Source organism: Pseudophryne corroboree, chromosome 3 (genome assembly GCF_028390025.1).
Source record: "Pseudophryne corroboree isolate aPseCor3 chromosome 3, aPseCor3.hap2, whole genome shotgun sequence".
Lineage (NCBI taxonomy): Eukaryota > Metazoa > Chordata > Amphibia > Anura > Myobatrachidae > Pseudophryne > Pseudophryne corroboree.
Window position 1 is genome coordinate 82887212 of NC_086446.1, and position 22810 is coordinate 82910021.

The following is a 22810-nucleotide window of genomic DNA, read 5'->3' on the forward strand; positions in this document are numbered from 1 at the left end:
AAGTGTCACGATCCTGCCTGTAGTTCTCATATTTGGTGACTTACCTCTGCCATCTGTCCTGGATCCTGCGTCTTTTCTGCTCACTGGGTTAAACAGCTTGCCAGTACCATGAGTTTCTTGACTGCTGAGTTCTCTGCCTGGAAGGTAAGAGTTAATGAGCTCCACCTGTGGTGATTAACTTTCTATGTGAATTAAGCAAGTCTCTGTATGCTGTGCCTACACAGCAATCATTGTTGTCATTCTACTATATGCCTATCTGACTCCAGGGGCACCAGATACATTCTCCACTGTGCTCAGCAATCTAGAGTTTAGGACTAAAAGCTAGCATCCTCTGTTCATTTGTAGAAGTTCAGGCTTCAGTGTTTTTTCGGCCTGCTAGGCCTCACTCCACATCAGAGCCTAATTTAAAGTACTGACATCACAGGGTCTGATCACCTGACCTGGAGCTATCCAATCCTGTGCCAGCCTGAGACTCTGAATCACCTGTCTCTGCTCACCAATCATCAAGGACCAGGAAGTATAATTCTGGAGACTTGAGGTGCAGACTCTGCCAGTTCCTTGTGTCACACACAGCTCTGTGTAAGCTTAGAAGCTGAGCTCCCTAAAGGTAACACTTGTACTTCGGTTCCTGTAAAACGCCATTCTTTTGCTACCCAGTCTGGATTACAGTTGTGTTACCATTGATATCCAGTATTTCTCCAGTCTCGTCTTAAAGCCACAGCTGCAGTATTCTTCAGTCTCGTCTTAAAGCCACAGCTGCAGTATTCTCCAGTCTCATCTTAAAGCCACAGCTGCAGTGTTCTTCAGCCTTGTCTTAAAGTCACAGCCACAGTCATCGTTCTACTTACAGTTGTGTTTCCAGTTATATCCAGTACCAGCCCAGATTACAGCTGCGTTCCAGTATACTGGTACACAGTGCGGTTCACAGTCTCACCGGTAACCAGCCCAGTTCTCAGTCTCACCAGTAACCAGTCCGGCTCACAATATCGCCAGTAACCAGCCCAGTTCTGCGCAATTCCAGAGAACCTATTTCATAGTAACCTTGAGTACACAAGAACCTACTCCTGTGACAGTATATCCAGCTCAATCTCACCAATACATTCACCATCCTGCTATCAACACCAAGTCCATTGGTGATCCAGTGGTCAGGATATGGCAATTTCTGCCAAGGCCCGGGTTCGATCCCCGGTCAGGGATTGCTCCTTTTTCGGATTCCTAAAGACCAGTCCTAATATACACATAGTTCTCCAGTCGCCCGCACAGACTTCACTAACACAGGGTTCACAAAAACCACAGCCATGACAGGAAGGTTTTTGCCCAAAATCTTACGATACATGGCCCCATTCATCCTCTCCTTAATACAGATCAGTTGTCCTGTCCTCTTTGCAGAAAAGCAGCCCCAAAGCATGTTTCCACCCCCATGCTTCACAGTGGGTATAGTGTTCTTGGGATGCCATTCATCAGTCTTCTCCCTCCAAACATGGCGAGTGGAGTTTATAACAAAAAGTTCAATTTTGCTCTCATCTGACCACATTACATTCTCCCAATCCTCCTCTGGATCATCCAGATGGTCACTGGCAAATTTTAGACAAACCTTGTCATGTGATGGCTTAAGCAGGGGGACCTTTCAGGCGCTGCAGGATTTCAATCCATGACGACGTAGTGTGTTACTAATGGTAACCTTTGTGACTGTGGTCCCAGCTCTCTTGAGGTCATTGACCAGGTCCCCCCGTGTAGTTCTTGGCTGATTCCTCACTATTCTCAAGATCATTGATACCCCACGAGGTGAGATCTTGCATGGAGCCCCAGGTCGAGGGAGATTGTTAGTGATCTTGTATTTCTTCCATTTTTTAATAATTGCACCAACATTTGATCTCTTCTCACCAAGCTGCTTGCCTATTGTCCAGTAGCTCATCCCAGCCTTGTGCAGCTCTTCAATTTTGTCCCTGGTGTCCTTAGACAGCTCTCTGGTCTTAGCCATGGTGGAGAGGTAGCAGGCTGACTGTTTGAGCGTGTGGACAGGTGTCTTTTATACAGATAACCAGTTCAAACAGGTGCCATTAATAAAGGTAACGAGTGGAGGATAGAAGAGATTATTAAGGAAGTAACAGGTCTGTGAGAGCCAGAAATCTTGCTGCTTGGTATGTGTCCAAATATTTATTTTCCACAAGAACATACAAGTACATTTTTAAAAATCATACAATGTGATTTCCTGTTTTGTTTTTTTCCCCCCCAGATTCTGTCTCTCACAGTTGAAGTGTACCTATGATGGAAATTAGACCTCGCTCATCTTTTTAAGTGGGTCAACTTGCACTATCGGTGGCCGTCCAAATACTTTTTTGCCCCACTGTATCAGCTGTTATTTCTGACATCTATTGGAAATGATCATCAACGCATTTGTCTGTATCAATATATGCTCTTTGCTGCATTTACCATTTGAACATGTCTGTGTACTGATGTTTCCTTTTGCAATACTTTGGAACCACACTATCGCTGATATTGTACGTATGTCACACTGTTTGTATTTTGTACTTTATATTGAATTTTTTTTTTAAGTAATAAATTGTTGTTTAAACAAAAATACCCCACAATTTATTGGTACATACAGTACATATAATAAAGAAAATATCAAGTAATCTAAAAATATATATATGTTCAATATTTATATATAAAAGTATTTTCATCATTAAGTACACCTATTTAAAAAAAAAAAAATCTACACAAATAGGTCTATATCTATCATTGGAAACGGATTGCTCCAAATCCTAATAAACTACTTAATCGGTAGTACTAGTAAATCTTATGCATTCTATGGATTATAAAGGATCAATATGCCAAAGAACATTCAAGCTGTAGAAGTGTTAATTAGTTGTCAAATTGGTAACAAACACAAGATGTGTTAAATAGCAGAAAGTTCAAAGAACTGGATTACTGAATCTTTCAATGGTAATCAACTGTAACCGTATAGTACAGTGGACTTTAATAACCGTGTACTCGAAGGTTAATACAAAAATTATTACTATACATTTAAGCCAATAACCACATATACATATATTGGGAATGTTTTTTTACCTCGATCCAAGGGAGACTTTAATTTAACAAAGCAAGGCACGGAAGTTTTATGTGTGCAAACTTCTTAGGACCGCAGTACCACACCATGCCACATATACCAAAAATCTACTACACACACCCTTTCACATTAATACCCCTTTTCCACCTACGTACCGTGTCCGATCCAGGATGTTTAACACGGCTACAACCCGTGTCGGCTCCCCCGTTTCCACTACACTTCGACACGGGTTATTCCCGTGTCTGATCTGTTTCCACCTAACCCGGGTAAGCTCTGTAAAAACCTATTGCTGTCATTACAAATGGACTTTTTACTGTCTCATCAAGATGATGTCATCAAAAGGACCAAAAGGGAGGGGTGGGGCCTGCTCACAGCATTGCAGCAATGGTCGTTGGTGCAGTAGCAGTGTCTAGCATGTAGTCGCAGACACTATAGCATAGGTCATAATATGCCCATTCCATACGCCCAGCACCACTTTTCTTGCGGTTATGGTCGTGTACTTTGGTGAATTGTCTGCGTAGTGCCTTCAATTTGTTGGGTTTTTTGGTTGCCCCTTTCTGCCAGCATAAGGGATATGTTCTTGTAGACGGTAGCATCCTTAACTGTTCCAGTCACCTGCCTTCTAATTTCTTCCTCTCCCCGAATATTAAGCAGCTCTTTGTTGATCTCTGTGTCTGACCAGGTATGGCTAGCCATGTTGCTGTGCTGGAGCTTCTGCTGCTGTATATTGTCTGTTTGTTTGGAAGCTGCTGCAATAAAAAATATCTGTATGTACCCAGCGTGACTTCAGAGTGTTTTGTTTGCAAGCTGCCTCAATGTCAGCATGTGCCCAGCGTAGTGTTGTAGCTGCTGCAATAGATGTGCATCCGCATTTGTTTGCTGCTGCGGTGCCTGCATGTGCCCAGCGTGTCTCCCAGGGATGACATCTTCCAGTGCCCCAGAAGCCCCAATCAGCGTCTCAGAGCGTTACTCGGGTCTGAAAACACGTGTAATGACCTTTCCACTGCACCGTTATCCGTGTCATTACCGCGTTCTACCCAGGTAAATAGCCGGGTTGGATTCCCGGGTCACTCAACCCGTGTTGACCCGTTTCCACCTACTAAAAACCCGTGTCGATGCGCGCCCCCGTGCAAAAACACGGGTAAAAACAGCTAGTGGAAAAGGGGTATAAGACTCATCCCCATCCCATACACAGCTAGAACCATCCATCCAAACACAGGATACATAAGAAACATTTGAAGGAACAACCCAAACATCCCAGATACCTCCAGTGACTGGACAAAAGGATACAGGACAGTAGCTAACACCTATACGCACTCAGGACTACAGGTATCCCATATACACAATATAAGTTGACTACACCCTTACCAGTTATAAGATACTTTCCTACCCTTTTCCCCACATTTCCCAACAATGAACACGTTTACTTGTTCTCATCTATTCATCTATGATTAGGAGTTAGACTATACGGTCCACTTATTACAATTACCACCATTACAAACACCAGATGCATACTAAACAAGTAACTAGATGAGCAACTATATCATACAAGAATACAGACATAAACAATAGTGTGGATAAAGTGTTTTATTTATTTTTCATGCATTACACAGTGTATTTGCACTTTTTTATATAGTGCAGCAAAGTCTGTTTCACTTTACAAGTGGAAACAGATAACATACAGCAAAACATTTGGAAACAACAGTGGAAAAAAAAAACAAGACTGGGTAATGACAGTCATAGAGGTAGGAAGACCATGCTCACAAGCTTACAATCTATGGGGAAGTAGGCATTGATAAACAAGGATAGGTGTTGTCTATTGCATAAAGGTCCACCAGATTGCAAAGGTTCTTGTTGGGCTGTATGATCTGGTCACACAGAAATGTTGACCTGGGGACAGGATAGTGAAGAACAGGAAAATATGTGAGGATATGAGTGGACTCTACAGTGGGGAAGTAATGAGTGGACTCTACAGTGCGGAAGTAATTGGATAGGAAAGTTTAAAAAGGTTATGCAAGCGGTTCCGAAATTTTATAAGCTTGCCTGAAGGTGTTTTCAGGGAAAACGTGAATGTTTGGAGACTAGGGGAAAGTCTTATTGTGCTTAAGAGGGCAATCCAGTGTGTGCAGCTCAAAGAAAGTCCTGCAATCGTGAATGGGATCAAATATGGAGCGTAGATGAGACGTATATCTTGTTAAGAGTGAAGAGGTCGGGTTGGGAGATATTTTGATACAAGCGAAGTGATGTACATTGGTGTAGAATGGTTTATGTCCTTGTGTGTGGCTAAAAGTATTTAATATTTATTACGATAGAATTACAGGTACCTAATGGAGGGACTGACAGAGCGGCTCTGCAGACGATGTACGTCTAGTTAGGAAGATTAGCCTTGCAGTGGAATTCAGAATGGATTGTAGTGGTGAGTTGTTTTTTTTTTGTAAGACCAGTAAGAAGATAATAATCAATGTGGGAGATGAGAGCATGGATTACAGGTTTTGCAGTGTCTTGTGTAAGGTATGGTCATATTTTGGATTTGTTTTTTAGATGCATGTAGCAAGAGTTAGAGACAGATTGAATTTGAGGAACAAAGACCATTCAGAGTCAAAGATGACTCCTAGTCAGCGAGCTTATATGGTAGGATTGATTGTTGAGTTCTCAACAGTCATAGAGAGATCAGGTTGGTAATTACTATTGGTTGGTGGAAATATAGTTAATTCTGGTTTGGAAATATTAAGTTTGAGGTGGCAAGATGACATTCAAGAGGAAATGGCAGAAAAGGCATTCAGTGGCATGGACCAATAAACCAAACAAATTAAAAAGCCAATCATATACACAGACCAATCACATATCAACTATTAGAATAGATTATAATTTATATACTCCCTTTATGGGATATTTTCAATCATTAGCTCAACATCTTATGATTATCTTGCGATCATAACTTTATAATATTAAAATATACTTTTACCGTTAACATACTTTTTATTTTCCTTTTTCTATAGGATTCTAGCTAACCACAGCCTATGATCACTGTGCAGCTGGTTCAACTTCCTTAATTACTACTGAAATCAGTTTATTTGCAGACATATAAAATAACTTTTAAATTAAGTTTCTTTATCATATAACAAAATGACATTCAGCTTCCATCAGTGCTCATTTATGGCTTCACCTTTCTCCGAGCACCTGGCATCCTTTTTTATATCAGGCTATTTATGGCATGAACTTGTCTTTTATGTCCCATGTTGAACAGGATTTACCCTCAGTTGGGTGTGGTATGTAAGGTCGATGGTAAGTAGGTCGACAGGGATGCTAGGTCGACAGGGTTTTGTTCAACAGGTCGCCATGAGTATGTTTTTTGGGGTCGTTTTCTCTGTACAGTGACCGGGAACCCCAATTAGTGCACCGTGTCCGCTCGCCATGCTTCGGGCAAGGTTACTATTCCCAATCGTAGTCCGCGTGGATCGTTAAGTATGAAAAAGTTCAAAATAAGAAAATGTGAAAAACTCATGTCGACCTTATGACCTGTCGACCTACAGTAGTTACTGTCAACCAATAGTGGTCGACCTAAACATTGTCAACCTACTTACTGTAGACCTAGAGACCGGATCCCCCTCAGTTAAACCCTTGAGCACTTCATGTACTCCTACACTCTTACGCCATTTTGGTAATACAATTCCTGAGACTATCCTATCTGCAATGACAATTATCTTGCAAGATGGTTAATAGGATTTTTGGTCACTTACCACTGAATCCTTTTCTTTGAAGCAGGCTGTGGGACACTGGACTATGGGCATTGCAGGATGGGCTGGAGTTTGGCACTTAAAGTACTGTACGTTAATTGTAAGCTCCTCCATCCTGCAACACCATAATGCCAATACTTCCTTTAAGAGTCCAGTAAGGAGTAGCAGTAATCCAGTGAAACTGTTAGAACAATACAATAAACCAGCAGGGAAAAGATGGTCAAGAACCACAAACCTCCCACAGCCTGCTTCAGAGAAAAAGGATTCAACGGCAAGAGACCAAAAATCCAACTTTCTCTGTGTGCATTCAGCCCGATATAGCCCTGCACCGACGCGGCAATCCAGGACGCACACCGAGCAGCTAATATACAGCTGCCCAAGGACACTAGGGGAAGCTGGCTCATTTGAAATATCAGGCACAGCGTAACGTACGCAATCGGAGGGTGCTTACGGATACATCTGGCCTACAGACCGAAATGATTAACGCCAGCATATGAGTGCAGTGAGTATAAAATTAGGGATACTAATTGTGGAACACCAACGGAGCATTTAAAAAGGCTTGTCGCCATTGTCAAATGCATTTCCCGGTTTCCCAGTCACTAACCCAGAAGAGTTATTTATGACTTATTTATTTTTGCTCTAATATAAAAAAAACTATTGTCAGCTGTGTATGTTATATCGGCTTACTGAAATACAATTTCTACACGGAAAGACTATCCGTTTATATTCCCGATAAACATCAAGGGTGGTCACAGCTTTTCATTCACTAGCTGCAGCTTAATATGTGCTCTGCATGAAGTCTATAATAAGAGCTACTCTTGGTACATTGATATAACACAGCAATCATGCTTGAAGTGGTAACAATTGTCAACATTTATCACTTGGAACTGCTACAGTGTTACAGAATTGCTATTATGTCAATCTAGTTCTAACTAACTAAAACCTTAAACTGACACCTAGGTGGGTTTGCACATTGTATAATGAAGTGTACTCTGTTATTTGGATATTTTAAGGATTTTCTAATAACATTTTTATTAGAACCATCGGTATAGTGCCCCTTTGGTTAATATTCTCTATTAGCAAGACTAGTTGGACACTGGACCATGGGATGTTCAACAACCACCCCCAAGGGAAGGAACTCTCAGGTTTTCTGACTGGAGAACTGTGCACCTAAGTTAGCATCACCAGAGGAAAAACAAGTAATCGTGTGGACAGGGGACCAGGTAGCTGCACGACAGACCTGTTTTGCCGAAGCCCCATGTTGCGCTTCTCAGGAGATCGCACTGCCCTGGTGGTATGCACTGACACCTGGTCTGTTGCCGTTCTCCCTGCACTAGCATATGCTTGAGTGAAGACCGATCCAACGCGCAATGGTCTGCTTACCAGCCAACCGCATTTATGTGCTTCATAAAGAACAAGCAGAGAATCTGTGCAGGGTACAGAAGTCTTGTGCAAATAAAGCTGCAGAGCTCCAACTACGTCTAGTAGAGGCCGATCATCCAGAGCTCGAGAAGTCATTTAAAGTTGAAACAACGGAAAAACTATTTCTTGGTTTAAGTGGAAAGCCAAAACAACCTTCGGTTAGAATATAGGAAGCATATGGAGAACCGCTCTATCGTCATGGAAGAAAAGATGGCTTGAAAGACAAAGCCCCAACTCGGAAAGACTTCGTACCGAGACAACAGCCATAAGGAAGACCACAAACTGTAAGATCTGGTGAATCAAAAGGCTCAAAAAGATCCTGTTTGAGAGCAGATATGACCAGATTAGGAAATGGTGGTTGAATAAGCACCACACCCTGTGAAAAGGTATGGAGTTCTGGATGAAGGCTCGAACCTATTGGAAATAAACTGACAGGCCTGAAATCTGTAATTTCAAAGAACAAAGCTTTAAACCAGCTTCCAAACCCCCCCTGAAGGAAGGCCAACACACGGGAGTGGCGAAACTTGGATATTTGAACCCTTCTCTGTTCACACCACAAGACTCAGTACTCTGTGGTAACTGCGTGATGAAACCGGTTTCCGGGCTTGCAGCAAAGTACGAACCACCATAGGAGAAAACCCCTTTGCTTTCCAAAGCCAGGCTGTTAGAGCCATCACAGAAAGATACTCATGTACCAGGTTCGGATGAAGTGGAAGATGCCACCCAGGACCTGCTGTCATTTTCAATGTCCGCGTACCACAACCTTGTAGGCCAGTCCGGAGCCACTCGGGCTGCAGTCCCCCATTGATACCTGATGCGCTCAAGTACCCGAGGCAACATAGGTGTTGGAGGGAACAGGTACGCTAGATGAAAATCCCACTGAACCATCATGACGTCTACTGCGAAAAGCCAGTGAGTCCCTGGATCTTGCACAAATCTGTGGAACCTTGGAAGTGGTGTTGAAAGGCCATGAGGTGCACTTGCGGAAGGCCCCACTTCTGAACTAACCGTTGGAAGACCTCTGGATTGAGAAATAACTCCCTGGGTGAAACATGGGTCTGCTGAGGAAGCCTGCGTACAAATTTTCCACACCGCAGATAACGTTGAAACAAAGGTCTCCGCCCAGGAAGGTATTCAGGCCACCTCTTCCTCACTCTGTGTGCCTCCTTTATGACTTACATGTGCCACCACCATGGTTTTGTCCCACTGAATATGAACTGGCTGGCTGGGCAGGACAGATTGAGCTCAAGCACACTGATCAGCAGAGCCATCAGCAAGTTGGATTCCACCTTTCCACACGGTAATGTAATATTACACTATGCACAAATAAATCACAAAGCCATAGTAGTTCTTTTCAGTTTATTTTGGCTTTGTCCATCCTAGTCCCTACAGGCCATGCTATGTATAGTAGAAGACAGACAAATACCTAGGCACAGCAAGTAATGTCATATGTCACTGAGCAACTGCACATTTCTTGAGAACAGCAGAGGTAATAAGAGATAAGTAATACTCAGCCTTCCCAAAGCAAACAGCTGCTGAAGAGAGGAGCTTGCCCAGCTTCATATAAACTTGCAGAAGCCATGATCATGTGCAGGGTCCAGAAGTTAGTTTCACTTCTCAGTCTGCATCCCGCTCACAAGAAAGACTGTCATTGGAGGTTAAAGAGAAGAGAAGACAGCAGTGTCAGGCTCTGCCACGGAGTCTGTGGCCGCAGTGTTAAAGCACTTCTCCCTTGTGAGTGGAAAGCACTTAATATGCCCCAATAGCCAGGCTATAAAAGGTTTTATGTATGGTCCTAGACGCAGACTGCAGTAAAAGTAGTGTGAGGGGTTAAGTGCAGGCGCAGCAGCTAAACTAATTAGAGGTGTGCTAGTCCTCAATAGATAATAAAACAAGAAAACAGCGCTACTGAAGCACCATAATTTACATATAAATAAACACTTTAATAGACCATAAAATGATAACTTATTAACAATGAAACACTAATATAGCATAAAGAGGCTGAGTAACAAAATACAGAGGAGTCGCATTGATTTTAGCTAATACACAGCCTTCAAAGTGCCCAGCGGGTGAGTGTGTATATATACTATTGAGACTGACGGAGCTTTACTAGTAGTCTCCAAAGCCTACAACTATTAACGGCTACTTTTTCATGTTACCTATATAATCGCATCCGGAACCCAGACTATACCTTTTATTTATTACATCATAGACTGCATACTATTATACCGTTACAGCTATATGATACATATATACATGCAGTGTGTTTATTAACATTGTTACTCAGCCCTTGTATGCTATATTAGTATTTCATTGTAACTAAATATGTTATAATTTTATGGTCTTCTGAACTGTTAATCTCTATGTAAAGTGTGGCGAGTGATGCTTCAGTAGCGCTATCTGTTATCTTTATCCCAATAGCCAGGCTGCCTGTCCGTGGCACGCTCTTTAATGGAGCCACCCTGTAAAAAACCCCGGTAAGATGGTCCACTGTCTGTGACAGCGCTGGCGCTCCTGTACCCTCTACAAGAGTGAGAGTGCATACTGTCCCCAGGTCCAGGAGGTCTCAGAGACTGGAGTGCTGTAGGGGGACCCAGCTGGCAGTGCACCCCCTCTTCGTGGCTGCCACACGGCAAGCCAAGACCAGTTCACAGCCGCCACTTGCACTGAAGCTGTTACAAGCTGCGCATAGCACATAACTAGAAAGTAAAAGTTACAAATAAAAACATAAAATTATGTATGTATAAGAGAGGATGCATAGCAGCCTTCCAAAACGTGCCCCATCTCCTTAAGGCACCTAAAAGAAACTGGCATTATCGGGTTGCATGAAGCCAACAATAAAAGTGACAGTAGTTTGAGTGCCAAACTTCTGTCCATCCTGCAATCCCCATGGCACAGTGTCCCACCAGCCTTACTGACAGTGAAAAAGAAAAATCACAAAAACATAAAGAGATACAATTTCAACAGTAGCGCATATGCTTCCACTTCAACCCTTTATATATTATAACATCATTTGTTCTTTAGATAAAATACTTTCTAATATTTCACCTGTCTAAAATGGTGTAAATAACTGAATATTTAACAAGTTCAGATTACTGTCTTTTTCCTCAACTAGAGCATGAAATTTGATTCTCACCTGGGTGAGATCTTTGATGTGTAACAAGATGTAATTTCCGTGTAAAACATTTCCCACACTCAGCACATGAAAATGGTTTCTCACCTGTGTGAATTCTCTCATGCTCAAGAAGAGAAGATTTATTAATAAAACATCTCCCACACTCAGCACATGAAAATGGTTTCTCCCCTGTGTGACTTCTCTTGTGTGTTTCAAGAACAGATTTGTCTGAAAAACATTTCCCACACTCAGCACATGAATATGGCTTCTCTCCTGTGTGACTTCTTCGATGTCTAGAAAGATGAGATTTGTCCGAAAAACATTTCTCACACTCGGAGCATGAAAAGGGTTTCTCACCAGTGTGAATTCTCTCGTGCATAACGAGAGCTGCTTTTTCACGAAAAAGTTTCCCACACTCAGAACATGGAAATGGCTTCTCACCTGTATGAACTCTCTGATGCACAACAAGTTGCGATTTTTTTCTAAAACATTTCTCACATTCGGAGCATGGAAACGGCTTCTCATCTGTATGAACTTTCTGATGTGAAACAAGTGCTGATTTCTGTATAAAACATTTCCCACACTCAGAGCATGGAAATGGCTTCACACCTGTATGATGTCTTTGATGTATAGCAAGAGCTGCTTTGTCCCCAAAGATACATTTTCCACATTCAGAACAAGAAAAGGACTCGCCTGTGTGAATTCTCTCATGTCTAACAAGATGTGATTTGCTTGTAAAACGTTTCCCACACTCAGAACATGTAAATGTATTCTCACCTGTGTGAATTCTCTGATGTTTAAGAAGACTTGATTTGTATCTTAAACATTTTCCACACTCTGAACATGAATATTGGTTCTCACCTGTGTGACTTCTCTCGTGTACAACAAGATGTGATTTTTCTCTGAAACATTTTCCACACTCAGAACATGAAAATGGCTTCTCACCTGTGTGAGTTCTCTGGTGTGTAGCAAGATGTGATTTTTGTGTAAAACATTTCCCACACTCATTACATGAAAATGGTTTCTCATCTGTGTGAGTTCTCTGATGCTGAAGAAGTGCCGACTTGTCTCTAAAACATTTCCCACACTCAGAACATGAAAAAGGCTTGACGCCAGTGTGAACTGTTTGATGATGAACAAGAGTTGATTTCATTGTAAAACATTTCCCACACTCAGAACATCTGAATGGTTTCTCACCTGTGTGACTTCTTTCATGTGTAACAAGAGCGGATTTGACTGCAAAACTTTTCCCACACTCACAACATTCAAATGGTTTCTCACCAGTGTGAGTTCTCTCATGTATGACAACAGCTGATTTCCATCTAAAACATTTCTCACAGTGAGAACATGAAAATCGCTTCCCACGTTTCTTAGTTGGCTTGTGGGCAATAAGCTTTGAGTCCTGTGAAATACATTTGTCATCTACATTATTAGGAAATACCTTATCTACTGTAAGAGCTGTAACAGATAGACCAATATCCGAGTTATCAGTACAATATTCCTCATGAGAAGAGAGATCAGATGACATATCTGCACGGTGGAGTACTGAATGCATAATTAGGCTAAAAGGGTTTTTTCTCCTGGAGAATTTCTTGTGATATCTTCTATTTCACAGTCTGGAGATAAAACAAGATGTTCCTGGGATATATTTCTTCTGTTACATCCATCTGCTGGAAATACAATAAATATATGGTAATGTACAGATGTGTCCTCATACATCATTACTGCAGTCGTGCCAAACAGCCCCTCTCAGTGAGCTTTGTCCTGCAAAAGGCTGCTAGTGTTGGGCATCTCTTTTGCTGAAAATGCAGCTCATAATTTGGCTAGGATGCACCAACAGGATGTGCTGATTAATGTGATATATAACACTTGTATATCTGTGTGCGACAGAGTCTCTGATACCCCTTTCAGACCGCCTGAGGTGGGTCGCAGACGGGAGCTTCAAAGTGTGCGAATCATTGCCGCTGACTGCAACCCGGCATATTGCAGAGTTGGTGATGGCGCTTGGAGATCACATGATCTCCAAGCGCTGCCCGTACAGAGTGTGAACGGGAAACGGGTTGCATCGACCCGACTCCCATTCACACCGCACAGTGAGCTGGGTTGAACACGGTATTTCAACCCTGGCACCTTTCAGACCGCACCTGAACACGGGTTATGTGTGTTCATGTGCCAATAACCCGTGTTCAGTGATGGCGGTCTGAAAGGGGTAGTAATCTGTATACAAAGTGCTACAATGTAGCAGACACAGCTTTGTTCCAATCCAAGTTCCGTTGTGCTCCATATACATACTCTGTCACACACAATATACAAGTGTCACATATAAAATTAATCAGCACAGTCTCTGGTGTGTACTAGTTGGGTTCCAGACTGTAGATAAAGTTAAAAGATAGACAGTCATTAAGTAGACACCATATGGTCGACAGTCAAAGGTCAGACAGGGTAAAAAATCAGACAGGGTAAAAAGTCAGACACACAAAAAAAAAATCTGTATTTTTACAACTTTTGCCTCATTTACTATACATGTCACAAACTATATCCTTTTAGTAAAGTTGTGGCAAGCCAAGCGGATCGAAACACCAAGCCCGAAGCGTGGCGAGCAGCGTAGCGAGCCCGCGAGGGGACAAATTTCACCAAATTTTGGATAAAAAATATAAGTTATGGTAAGAACTTACCGTTGATAATGGTATTTCTCCTAAGTCCACAGGTTCCACAGGATAACAATGGGATATGATAGAGCGACAGCGGATTTGCACCAAACGATCAAAGCTTTCTGGCCTCCCAGGATGCAACGGGCCCGTCCATATATCCCGCCCCCTGGCTCAGGCAAATCAGTTGTATTCCAAAGCACAAGGCAGGAGCATCATGTAGAGCCCTAATCAGGCGAGAAGAACACAAATGCACGCCCTTCCATGCAAGAAGGAAGAGGTTAGTGAGTAGAAGGATCCTCAAATCAGGTGCGTCAGGGTGGGATCCCTGTGGAACCTGTAGACTTAGGAGAAATACCGTTATCAACGTTAAGTTCTTACCATAATGTATATTTCTCCGACAGCGTCCACAGGTTATCCACAGGATAACAATGGGATTTCCCAAAGCAATTTAGTGGTGGGGACGCTCCTGATTGGACAGGAGAACCTTGCGCCTGAATTCAGCGTCATGAGATGCAAAAGTATCCAAGGCAAAATGTCTCATGAATGTGTTAATGGAAGACCATATGGCTGCCTTACATATCTGTTCTGCTGAAGCACCATGTTGTGCTGCCCATGAAGGACCTACCTTACGAGTAGAGTGAGCAGAGACATTAGCCAGAACAGGGAGATCAGCTTGTGAGTATGCTTCTGAAATCGTCATTCGAAACCATCTTGCAAGCGTCTGTTTAGTAGCAAGCCATCCTCTCTTGTGAAATCCGTAGAGAATGAAGAGAGAATCTGTCTTTCTGATGGCACTGGTACGATCCACGTAGATCCTTAATGCCCGGACCACATCAAGCGATGCATCTCCCGCAGAAAGTCCCGATACCTAGAAAGCCGGGACTACAATTTCTTCATTAAGGTGGAATTTAGACACCACCTTCGGAAGATACACAGACCTAGTTCTAAGAACTGCTTTATCTGGATAAAAAATCAGAAAAGGAGAACGACATGACAGCGCTCCTAAATCTGACACTCTTCTAGCTGATGCCATAGTCAGTAGAAAGAGAACTTTAGCTGTCAGCCATTTAAGATCCACTTTATTAAGTGGTTCAAACGGAGCAACTTGCAAAGCTTTGAGGACTAGACTTAGGTCCCAAGATGCTGTAGGAGGAACAAAAGGAGGTTGAATGCGCAGCATTCCCTGGAAAAAAGTATGCACATCCTGTAAATTGGCAAGTTTCTTTTGGAACCATACAGTCAATGCTGATACTTGAACTCTCAAGGAAGCCACCTTCAAACCTTTATCCATTCCTGCCTGAAGGAAAGCTAAAACCCTGGAAACTATGAAGGATTTCGGGTCCATACTTCTCTCACTGCACCAATGAATATAGGACTACCACATTCTGTGATAAATACGAGCTGAGGAGGGTTTCCTTGCTCTGAACATTGTTTGAATTACCTGTTGTGAGAATCCTCTTGACTTCAGGATAGAGGTTTCAAGAGCCACGCCGTCAAAGACAGTCGATCCAGATGTCTGTGATAACACGGACCCTGCATCAGTAGATCTGGACGTTGAGGGTACAGAATTGGAGCATCCATCGACATTCTCTGCAGATCTGTGTACCAATGCCTTCTGGGTCAAGCCGGAGCTATTAGAATCACGGCACCCTTTGCTTGCTTTATTTTCCTCACCACCCTGGATAACAGGGTGATCGGAGGAAACAGATATGCCAGATGAAATTCCCCTTTCACTGACAAGGCGTCCACAAAGATCGCTTTGGGATCTTTTGTTCTTGACCTGTATGCGGGCACTTTGTTGTTTAGACGGTACGCCATGAGATCTATCTCAGGCAATACCCACTTGTCTACTAGAGTCTGAAAAACCTCCGGGTGTAGGGCCCATTTGCTTGCCTGAATGGCGTGTCGACTGAGAAAGTCCGCTTCCCAGTTTAGGACTCCCAGAACGAATACTGCGGACAAGGCTGGGAGATGGAGTTCTGCTCACTTTAGAATGTGACTTACCTCCTTCATTGCTGTTTGGCTGCGGGTTCCTCCCTGATGGTTGAAGTACGCTACGGCCATTGCATTGTACAAGCAGATCTGGACTGGTTTTCCTTGAAGAGTGTCCTTTGCCTGAATCAGTGCCATGTATATGGCCCGAAGTTCTAACAGGTTTATTGGCAGGCAACTTTCTTATGTGGTCCATTGTCCCTGGAACCATAATTTTCCGGACACTGATCCCCAGCCCTGAAGACTGGCATCTGTTGTCAGGATCTCCCAAGCGGATATCCAAAAGGGTGTCCCCTTGTCTAGATGGGCTGTCTGTAGCCACCAGGCTAATGACTTTCTTACCTTTACTGGAAGTACCATCGTCTGTTTCTTTTTTGTCTGATATACTCCATTCCATCTGGCCAGAATCAGATGCTGCAGAGGCCTCGAGTTGAATTGTGCATGCTCCACCATGTCGAATGTTGACACCATCAAACCCATCACTTGCATTGCTGCGTGAATTGATACTGTTTGACTGTGTAACAACTCCTGAATCTTTAACTGTACCTTGGATATCTTGTTCCGAGGTAAAAATACCTTCTGCAGACTTGAATCCAGTACAGCCCCCAAGTGAGTCATAGTTGTGACGGAACCAGAGACGACTTTGCCCAATTAATGAGCCACCCGTGCCTCTGCACACGTTATTGTATGTTGGAGATGGCACAGGAGCAATTCCTGTGATTGTGACAAGATTAAAAGGTAGTCGAGGTATGGAAAAATTCTTATCCCCTGTTTGCGGAGATAAGCTGCCATGACCACCATAATCTTGGTAAATACTCTTGGGGCTGTGGCTAACCCAAAGGGTAGAGCCTGGAACTGAAAATGCTGCTGGAGGGTAGCAAACCTGACATAACACTGATGTGACAGTGCTATAGGAACATGTAAGTAAGCATCCTGAATATCCAGGGATACCATATAATCCCCTGGCTCCATGGCCAAAACTATGGAACGTAAGGTCTCCATGTGGAACTTCGGCACCCAAATATATTTGTTTAGCATTTTGAGATTGAGAATGGGCCAAAATGACCCATTTGCTTCTGGACCATATTGGTTGGAATAAAAACCCTGCCCCCGTTGTGCCGGGGGTACTGGAATGATTACTCCTGACTGAAGCAATTTCTGAACTGCTTCTTGCAAAGCCCTGGCCTTTGTCTCTAGCCGAGACGGGCTGGTGCAGAAGAAACTTCGAGGAGGATGCTTCTTGAAGGGAAAAAAAATAAGATTTTACTTACCGGTAAATCTATTTCTCGTAGTCCGTATTGGATGCTGGGGACTCCGTAAGGACCATGGGGAATAGACGGGCTCCGCAGGAGACAGGGCACTTTAAGAAAGAATTAGGATACTGGTGTGCACTGGCTCCTCACTCTATGTCCCTCCTCAAGACCTCAGTTAAGGAAACTGTGCCCGGAAGAGCTGACAGTACAAGGAAAGGATTTTGGAATCCAGGGTAAGACTCATACCAACCACACCAATCACACCGTATAACTCATGATAATCTTACCCAGTTAACAGCATGAACAACAACAGAGCATCAGATAACCCTGATGCAACCATAACATAACCCTTATTTAAGCAATAACTATATACAAGTATTGCAGAAGAAGTCCGCACTTGGGACGGGCGCCCAGCATCCACTACCGACTACGAGAAATAGATTTACCGGTAAGTAAAATCTTATTTTCTCTAACGTCCTAGTGGATGCTGGGGACTCCGTAAGGACCATGGGGATTATACCAAAGCTCCCAAAACGGACGGGAGAATGCGGATGACTCTGCAGCACCGAATGAGCAAACACAAGGTCCTCCTCAGCCAAGGTATCAAACTTGTAGAACTTTGCAAAGGTGTTTGACCCTGACCAAGTAGCCGCTCGGCAAAGCTGTAATGCCGAGGCCCCTCGGGCAGCTGCCCAAGAAGAGCCCACCTTCCTTGTGGAGTGGGCTTTTACTGATTTTGGAAGCGGCAATCCAGCCGCAGAATGAGCCTGCTGAATCGTGTTACAGATCCAGCGAGCAATAGTTTGCTTTGAAGCAGGAGCACCCAGCTTGTTGGATGCATACAGGATAAACAGCGACTCAGTTTTACTGACTCTAGCCGTTCTGGCTACATAAACCTTCAAAGCCCTGACTACATCCAGTACATCCAGTAACTCGGAATCCTCCAAGTCACGAGTAGCCACAGGCACCACAATAGGTTGGTTCATATGAAAAGATGACACCACTTTTGGCAGAAATTGCGGACGAGTCCGCAATTCTGCCCTGTCCATATGCCCTGTCCATATGCCGAAGTCAAGGCTAAAAGCATGGCCACCTTCCACGTGAGATATTTTAACTCCACGGTTTTAAGTGGCTCAAACCAGTGTGATTTCAGGAAACTCAACACCACGTTAAGATCCCAAGGTGCCACTGGAGGCACAAACGGGGGCTGAATATGCAGCACTCCCTTGACAAACGTGTGAACTTCAGGAAGAGAAGCCAGTTCTTTTTTAAAGAAAATGGATAGGGCCGAAATTTGGACCTTAATGGACCCCAATTTTAGGCCCAAAGTCACTTCCGACTGTAGGAAGTGTAGGAAACGGCCCAGCTGGAATTCCTCCATAGGGGCATTCCTGGCCTCACACCAAGCAACATATTTTCGCCATATACGGTGATAATGTTCAGCCGTCACGTCCTTCCTAGCCTTTATTAGCGTAGGAATAACCTCATCCGGAATCCTCTTTTTCTGCTAGGATCCGGCGTTCAACCGCCATGCCGTCAAACGCAGCCGCGGTAAGTCTTGGAACAGACAGGGCCCCTGTTGCAACAGATCCTGTCTGAGAGGCAGAGGCCATGGGTCCTCTGTGAGCATTTCTTGCAGTTCTGGATACCAAGTCCTTCTTGGCCAATCCGGAACAATGAGTATAGTTCTCACTCCTCTTTTTCTTATGATTCTCAGCACCTTTGGTATGAGAGGAAGAGGAGGAAACACATAAACCGACTGGAACACCCACGGTGTCACAAGTGCGTCTACAGCTATCGCCTGAGGGTCTCTTGACCTGGCGCAATACCTCTGTAACTTTTTGTTGAGGCGGGATGCCATCATGTCCACCTGTGGCAGTTCCCACCGACCTGCAATCAGCGTGAAGACTTCTTGATGAAGTCCCCACTCTCCCGGGCAGAGGTCGTGCCTGCTGAGGAAGTCTGCTTCCCAGTTGTCCACTCCCGGAATGAATACTGCTGACAGTGCTTGCAAGTGATTCTCCGCCCAACGAAGAATCCTGGTGGCTTCCGCCATCGCCATCCTGCTCCTTGTGCCGCCTTGGCGGTTTACATGAGCCACTGCGGTGATGTTATAGCAGAGCAATCGATCCGTCTCCTGTGACCGCACGGACGAAGACACGGAGGCACGGAAGTCTGCCGGCAGACTACAGCTCATTCCACTACATCACCAACGGATCTCCCAGCAGGAAACCAAGCAGCAGTGAACACATTCCACTGCATTACGAAGGGACATCATACTGCAGCAGCAGCAGCGATCCCAAGGAAACCGAGCAGCAGTGAACACACTCCACTGCATTACGAAGGGACATCACACTGCAGCAGCAGCAGCGACCCTGAGGTAGGCGGGGAAATACCCCAAAATCAGCCATTGTGACTATATAAGTACTGCTGAGAAAGGACATTAACAAGCAAGTCTTTTTGATACGGATTGGGACTTGTAAACTAACATTAAAACCCACTAACCCTGACTCATAGTGGTGTGTAAGGACAATTTACTAATAGACTTTACTAAAAACTAATCTGACCATCAAAATCCAGTGGGGTAAAACACCAATAGAGTGTGCCCACTGGTAATTCTGATATATGTCTGTTTACATGTTGTTTGTCAGTTATGTGTACCGGTACTAGGGGGTATTAAAACTCAGAAGTACCAGCAATATATAGTATAAGTAATATATAGAAGTATTCACCCTACCCGATTTTAGAACTTTTTAGAAGTGTACAAGTTATTACCATTCATTCTGAATTCAAATTATATACATTTTACCAAGTACAAATAAATTGATATATTTTTTATATTCTGCTTACTGTGGAAATTTTTTCATAAACATAAGGTGGCATCTATACACTAACGCTAGGTGTGCGCTAAGACACTTATCCATTTCATCCATTTCGCTTCAAGTGGGATCTGGTAGTACTCCCACACAGTGTCAATAGCAGCAACCAGCTAGTAGGGGGTTGTGTATGAGAATAGCGCAGTTTTTCATTTCCTTTTCTAAACCACTGCGGTGATGTTGTCTGATTGAATCAGCACCGATTGGTCACGAAGCAGGGTCTCCGCTTGACTTAGGGCGTTGTATATGGCCCTTAGTTCCAGGATATTGATGTGAAGGCAAGTCTCCTGACTTGACCACAGCCCTTGGAAATTTCTTCCCTGAGTGACTGCCCCCCACCCCTTGGAGGCTTGCATCCGTGGTCACCAGGACCCAGTCCTGAATGCCGAATCTGCGGCCCTCGAGAAGGTGAGCACTCTGCAGCCACCATCCTGGCCCTGGGGGATAGGGTGATCAGCAGATGCATCTCCAGATGCTATCCGGACCACTTGTCCAACAGATCCCATTGAAAGGTCCTCGCATGGAACCTGCCGAAGGGAATGGCCTCGTATGACGCCACCATCTTTCCCAGGACTCTCGTGCAGTGATGCACCGACACCTGTTTTGGTTTCAAGAGGTCTCTGACCAGCGTCATGAGTTCCTGAGCCTTCTCCGTTGGTAGAAAAACTTTCTTCTGGTCTGTGTCCAGAATCATGCCCAGGAAGGGAAGACGCGTCGTAGGAATCAGCTGCGACTTTGGAATATTCAGAATCCAGCCGTGCTGTTATAACACTTCCTGAGAGCGTGCTACACTGATCAGCAACTGCTCTCTGGACCTCGCCTTTATGAGGAGATTGTCCAAGTATGGGATAATGGTGACTCCTTGCTTTCGCAGGAGCACCATCATTTCTGCCATTACCTTGGTAAATATTCTCGGTGCCATGGACAGACCAAACGGCAACGTCTGGAATTGGTAATGACAATCCTGTACCACAAATCTGAGGTACTCCTGACGGGGTGGATAAATGGGGACATGAAGGTAATCATCCTTTATGTCCAGAGACACCATAAAATCCCCCTCCTCCAGGCTTGCGATGACCGCTCTGAGCGATTCCATCTTGAACTCGAACCTTTTCAGGTATATGTTCAGGGATTTTACATTCAATATGGGTCTGACCGAACCGCCCGGTTTCGGTACCACAAACATTGTCGAATAGTAACCCCTTCCCTGTTGAAGGAGGGGAACCTTTACCACCACCTGCTGGAGATACAATTTGTGAATTGCTGCTAACACTATTTCCCTCTCTATGGGGGAAGCTGGCAGGGCCGATTTGAGGTAACGGTGGGGGGGCATCACTTTGAATTCCAGCTTGTATCCCTGAGACAATCTCTATAGCCCAGGGATCCACCTGTGAGTGAACCCACTTGTGGCTGAAATTTCGGAGACGCGCCCCCACCGGGCCTGGCTCCGCCTGTGGAGCCCCAGCGTCATGCAGTGGATTTAGTGGAGGCCGGGGAGGACTTCTGTTCCTGGAAACTAGCTGTGTTGTGCAGCTTTTTTCCTCTACCCCTGCGTCTGGCAAGAAAGGACGCACCTCGGACTTTCTTGTTTTTCTGTGATCGAAAAGACTGCATTTGGTAATACGGTGCTTTCTTAGGTTGTGAGGGAATATATGGCAAAAAATTTGACTTTCCAGCCGTAGCTGTGGATACCAGGTCTGAGAGACCGTCCCCAAACAATCCTCACCCTTATAAGGTAAAACCTCCATGTGCTTTTTCGAGTCTGCATCGCCTGTCCATTGCAGAGTCCACAGGATCCTTCTGGCAGAACTCGACATAGCATTTATTCTAGAGCCCAGTAGGCTAATGTCTCTTTGGGCATCTCTCATATATAGGACAGCGTCTTTTATATGCCCCAGGGTCAGTATTATAGTATCCTTGTCCAAGGTATCAATTTCCTCAGATAAGGTATCTGTCCATGCTGCTACAGCACTACACATCCAGGCCGACGCAATTGCCGGCCTTAGCAGGGTACCTGAATGTGTATAAATGGATTTCAGGATACCCTCCAGCTTTCTATCTGCAGTATCCTCTTGCCTTTTTTCCCCATACATATAAACCCTCTTGTCAGGGACTGGGGTTTCCTCTGTGATGTTTAACACATCTTTCATTGCTATAATCATGTAGCGGATGGCTTTAGCCATCTTAGGCTGCAACTTTGCGTCATCAGCATCGACACTGGAGTCAGAATCCGTGTCGATATCTGTGTCAACAATTTGGGATAGTGGGCGCTTCTGAGACCCTGACGGACTCTGCGCTGTAGGATCAGGCATGGGTTGAGACCCTGACTGTCCTAAGGCTTCAGCTTTATCCAACCTTTTAGCAAGGAATTAACATTATCATTTAAAACCTTCCACATATCCATCCAATCGGGTGTCGGCGGCGACCCCACATTCATTTGTACCCGCTCTGTTTCCACATAGCCTTCCTCGTCAAACATGCCGACACAAACGTACCGACACACCACACACACAGGGGATGCTCTATTTGAAGACAGTTCCCCCACAAGGCCTTTTGGAGAGACAGAGAGTATGCCAGCACACACCCCAGCGCTAAATTACCCAGGAGTCACGCAGTAACTTAGTGTTAACCCAGTAGCTGCTGTATATGTTTTTGCGCCAAATTTATGTGCCCCCCCTCTTTTTTACCCTCTGT

The 22810-nt window shown here is 44.2% G+C and overlaps 1 protein-coding gene across 3 annotated transcripts in view; it reads right to left on the reverse strand.

The window, feature by feature from the left end:
* Nucleotides 1-4642: 4642 nt before the first annotated feature.
* Nucleotides 4643-22810, reverse strand: part of LOC135054820 (gastrula zinc finger protein XlCGF26.1-like) — a 71868-nt gene continuing 53700 nt past the window's right edge. For 2 of the 3 annotated variants that reach the window (XM_063958194.1, XM_063958193.1), the window contains one exon: nt 4643-13014. In XM_063958194.1, the coding sequence (XP_063814264.1) occupies nt 11337-12899 (1563 nt within the window). In that variant the 5' untranslated portion in view covers nt 12900-13014 and the 3' untranslated portion in view covers nt 4643-11336. The remainder of the gene's footprint in view (nt 13015-22810) is intronic. The other variant, XM_063958195.1, reaches the window with a different exon arrangement.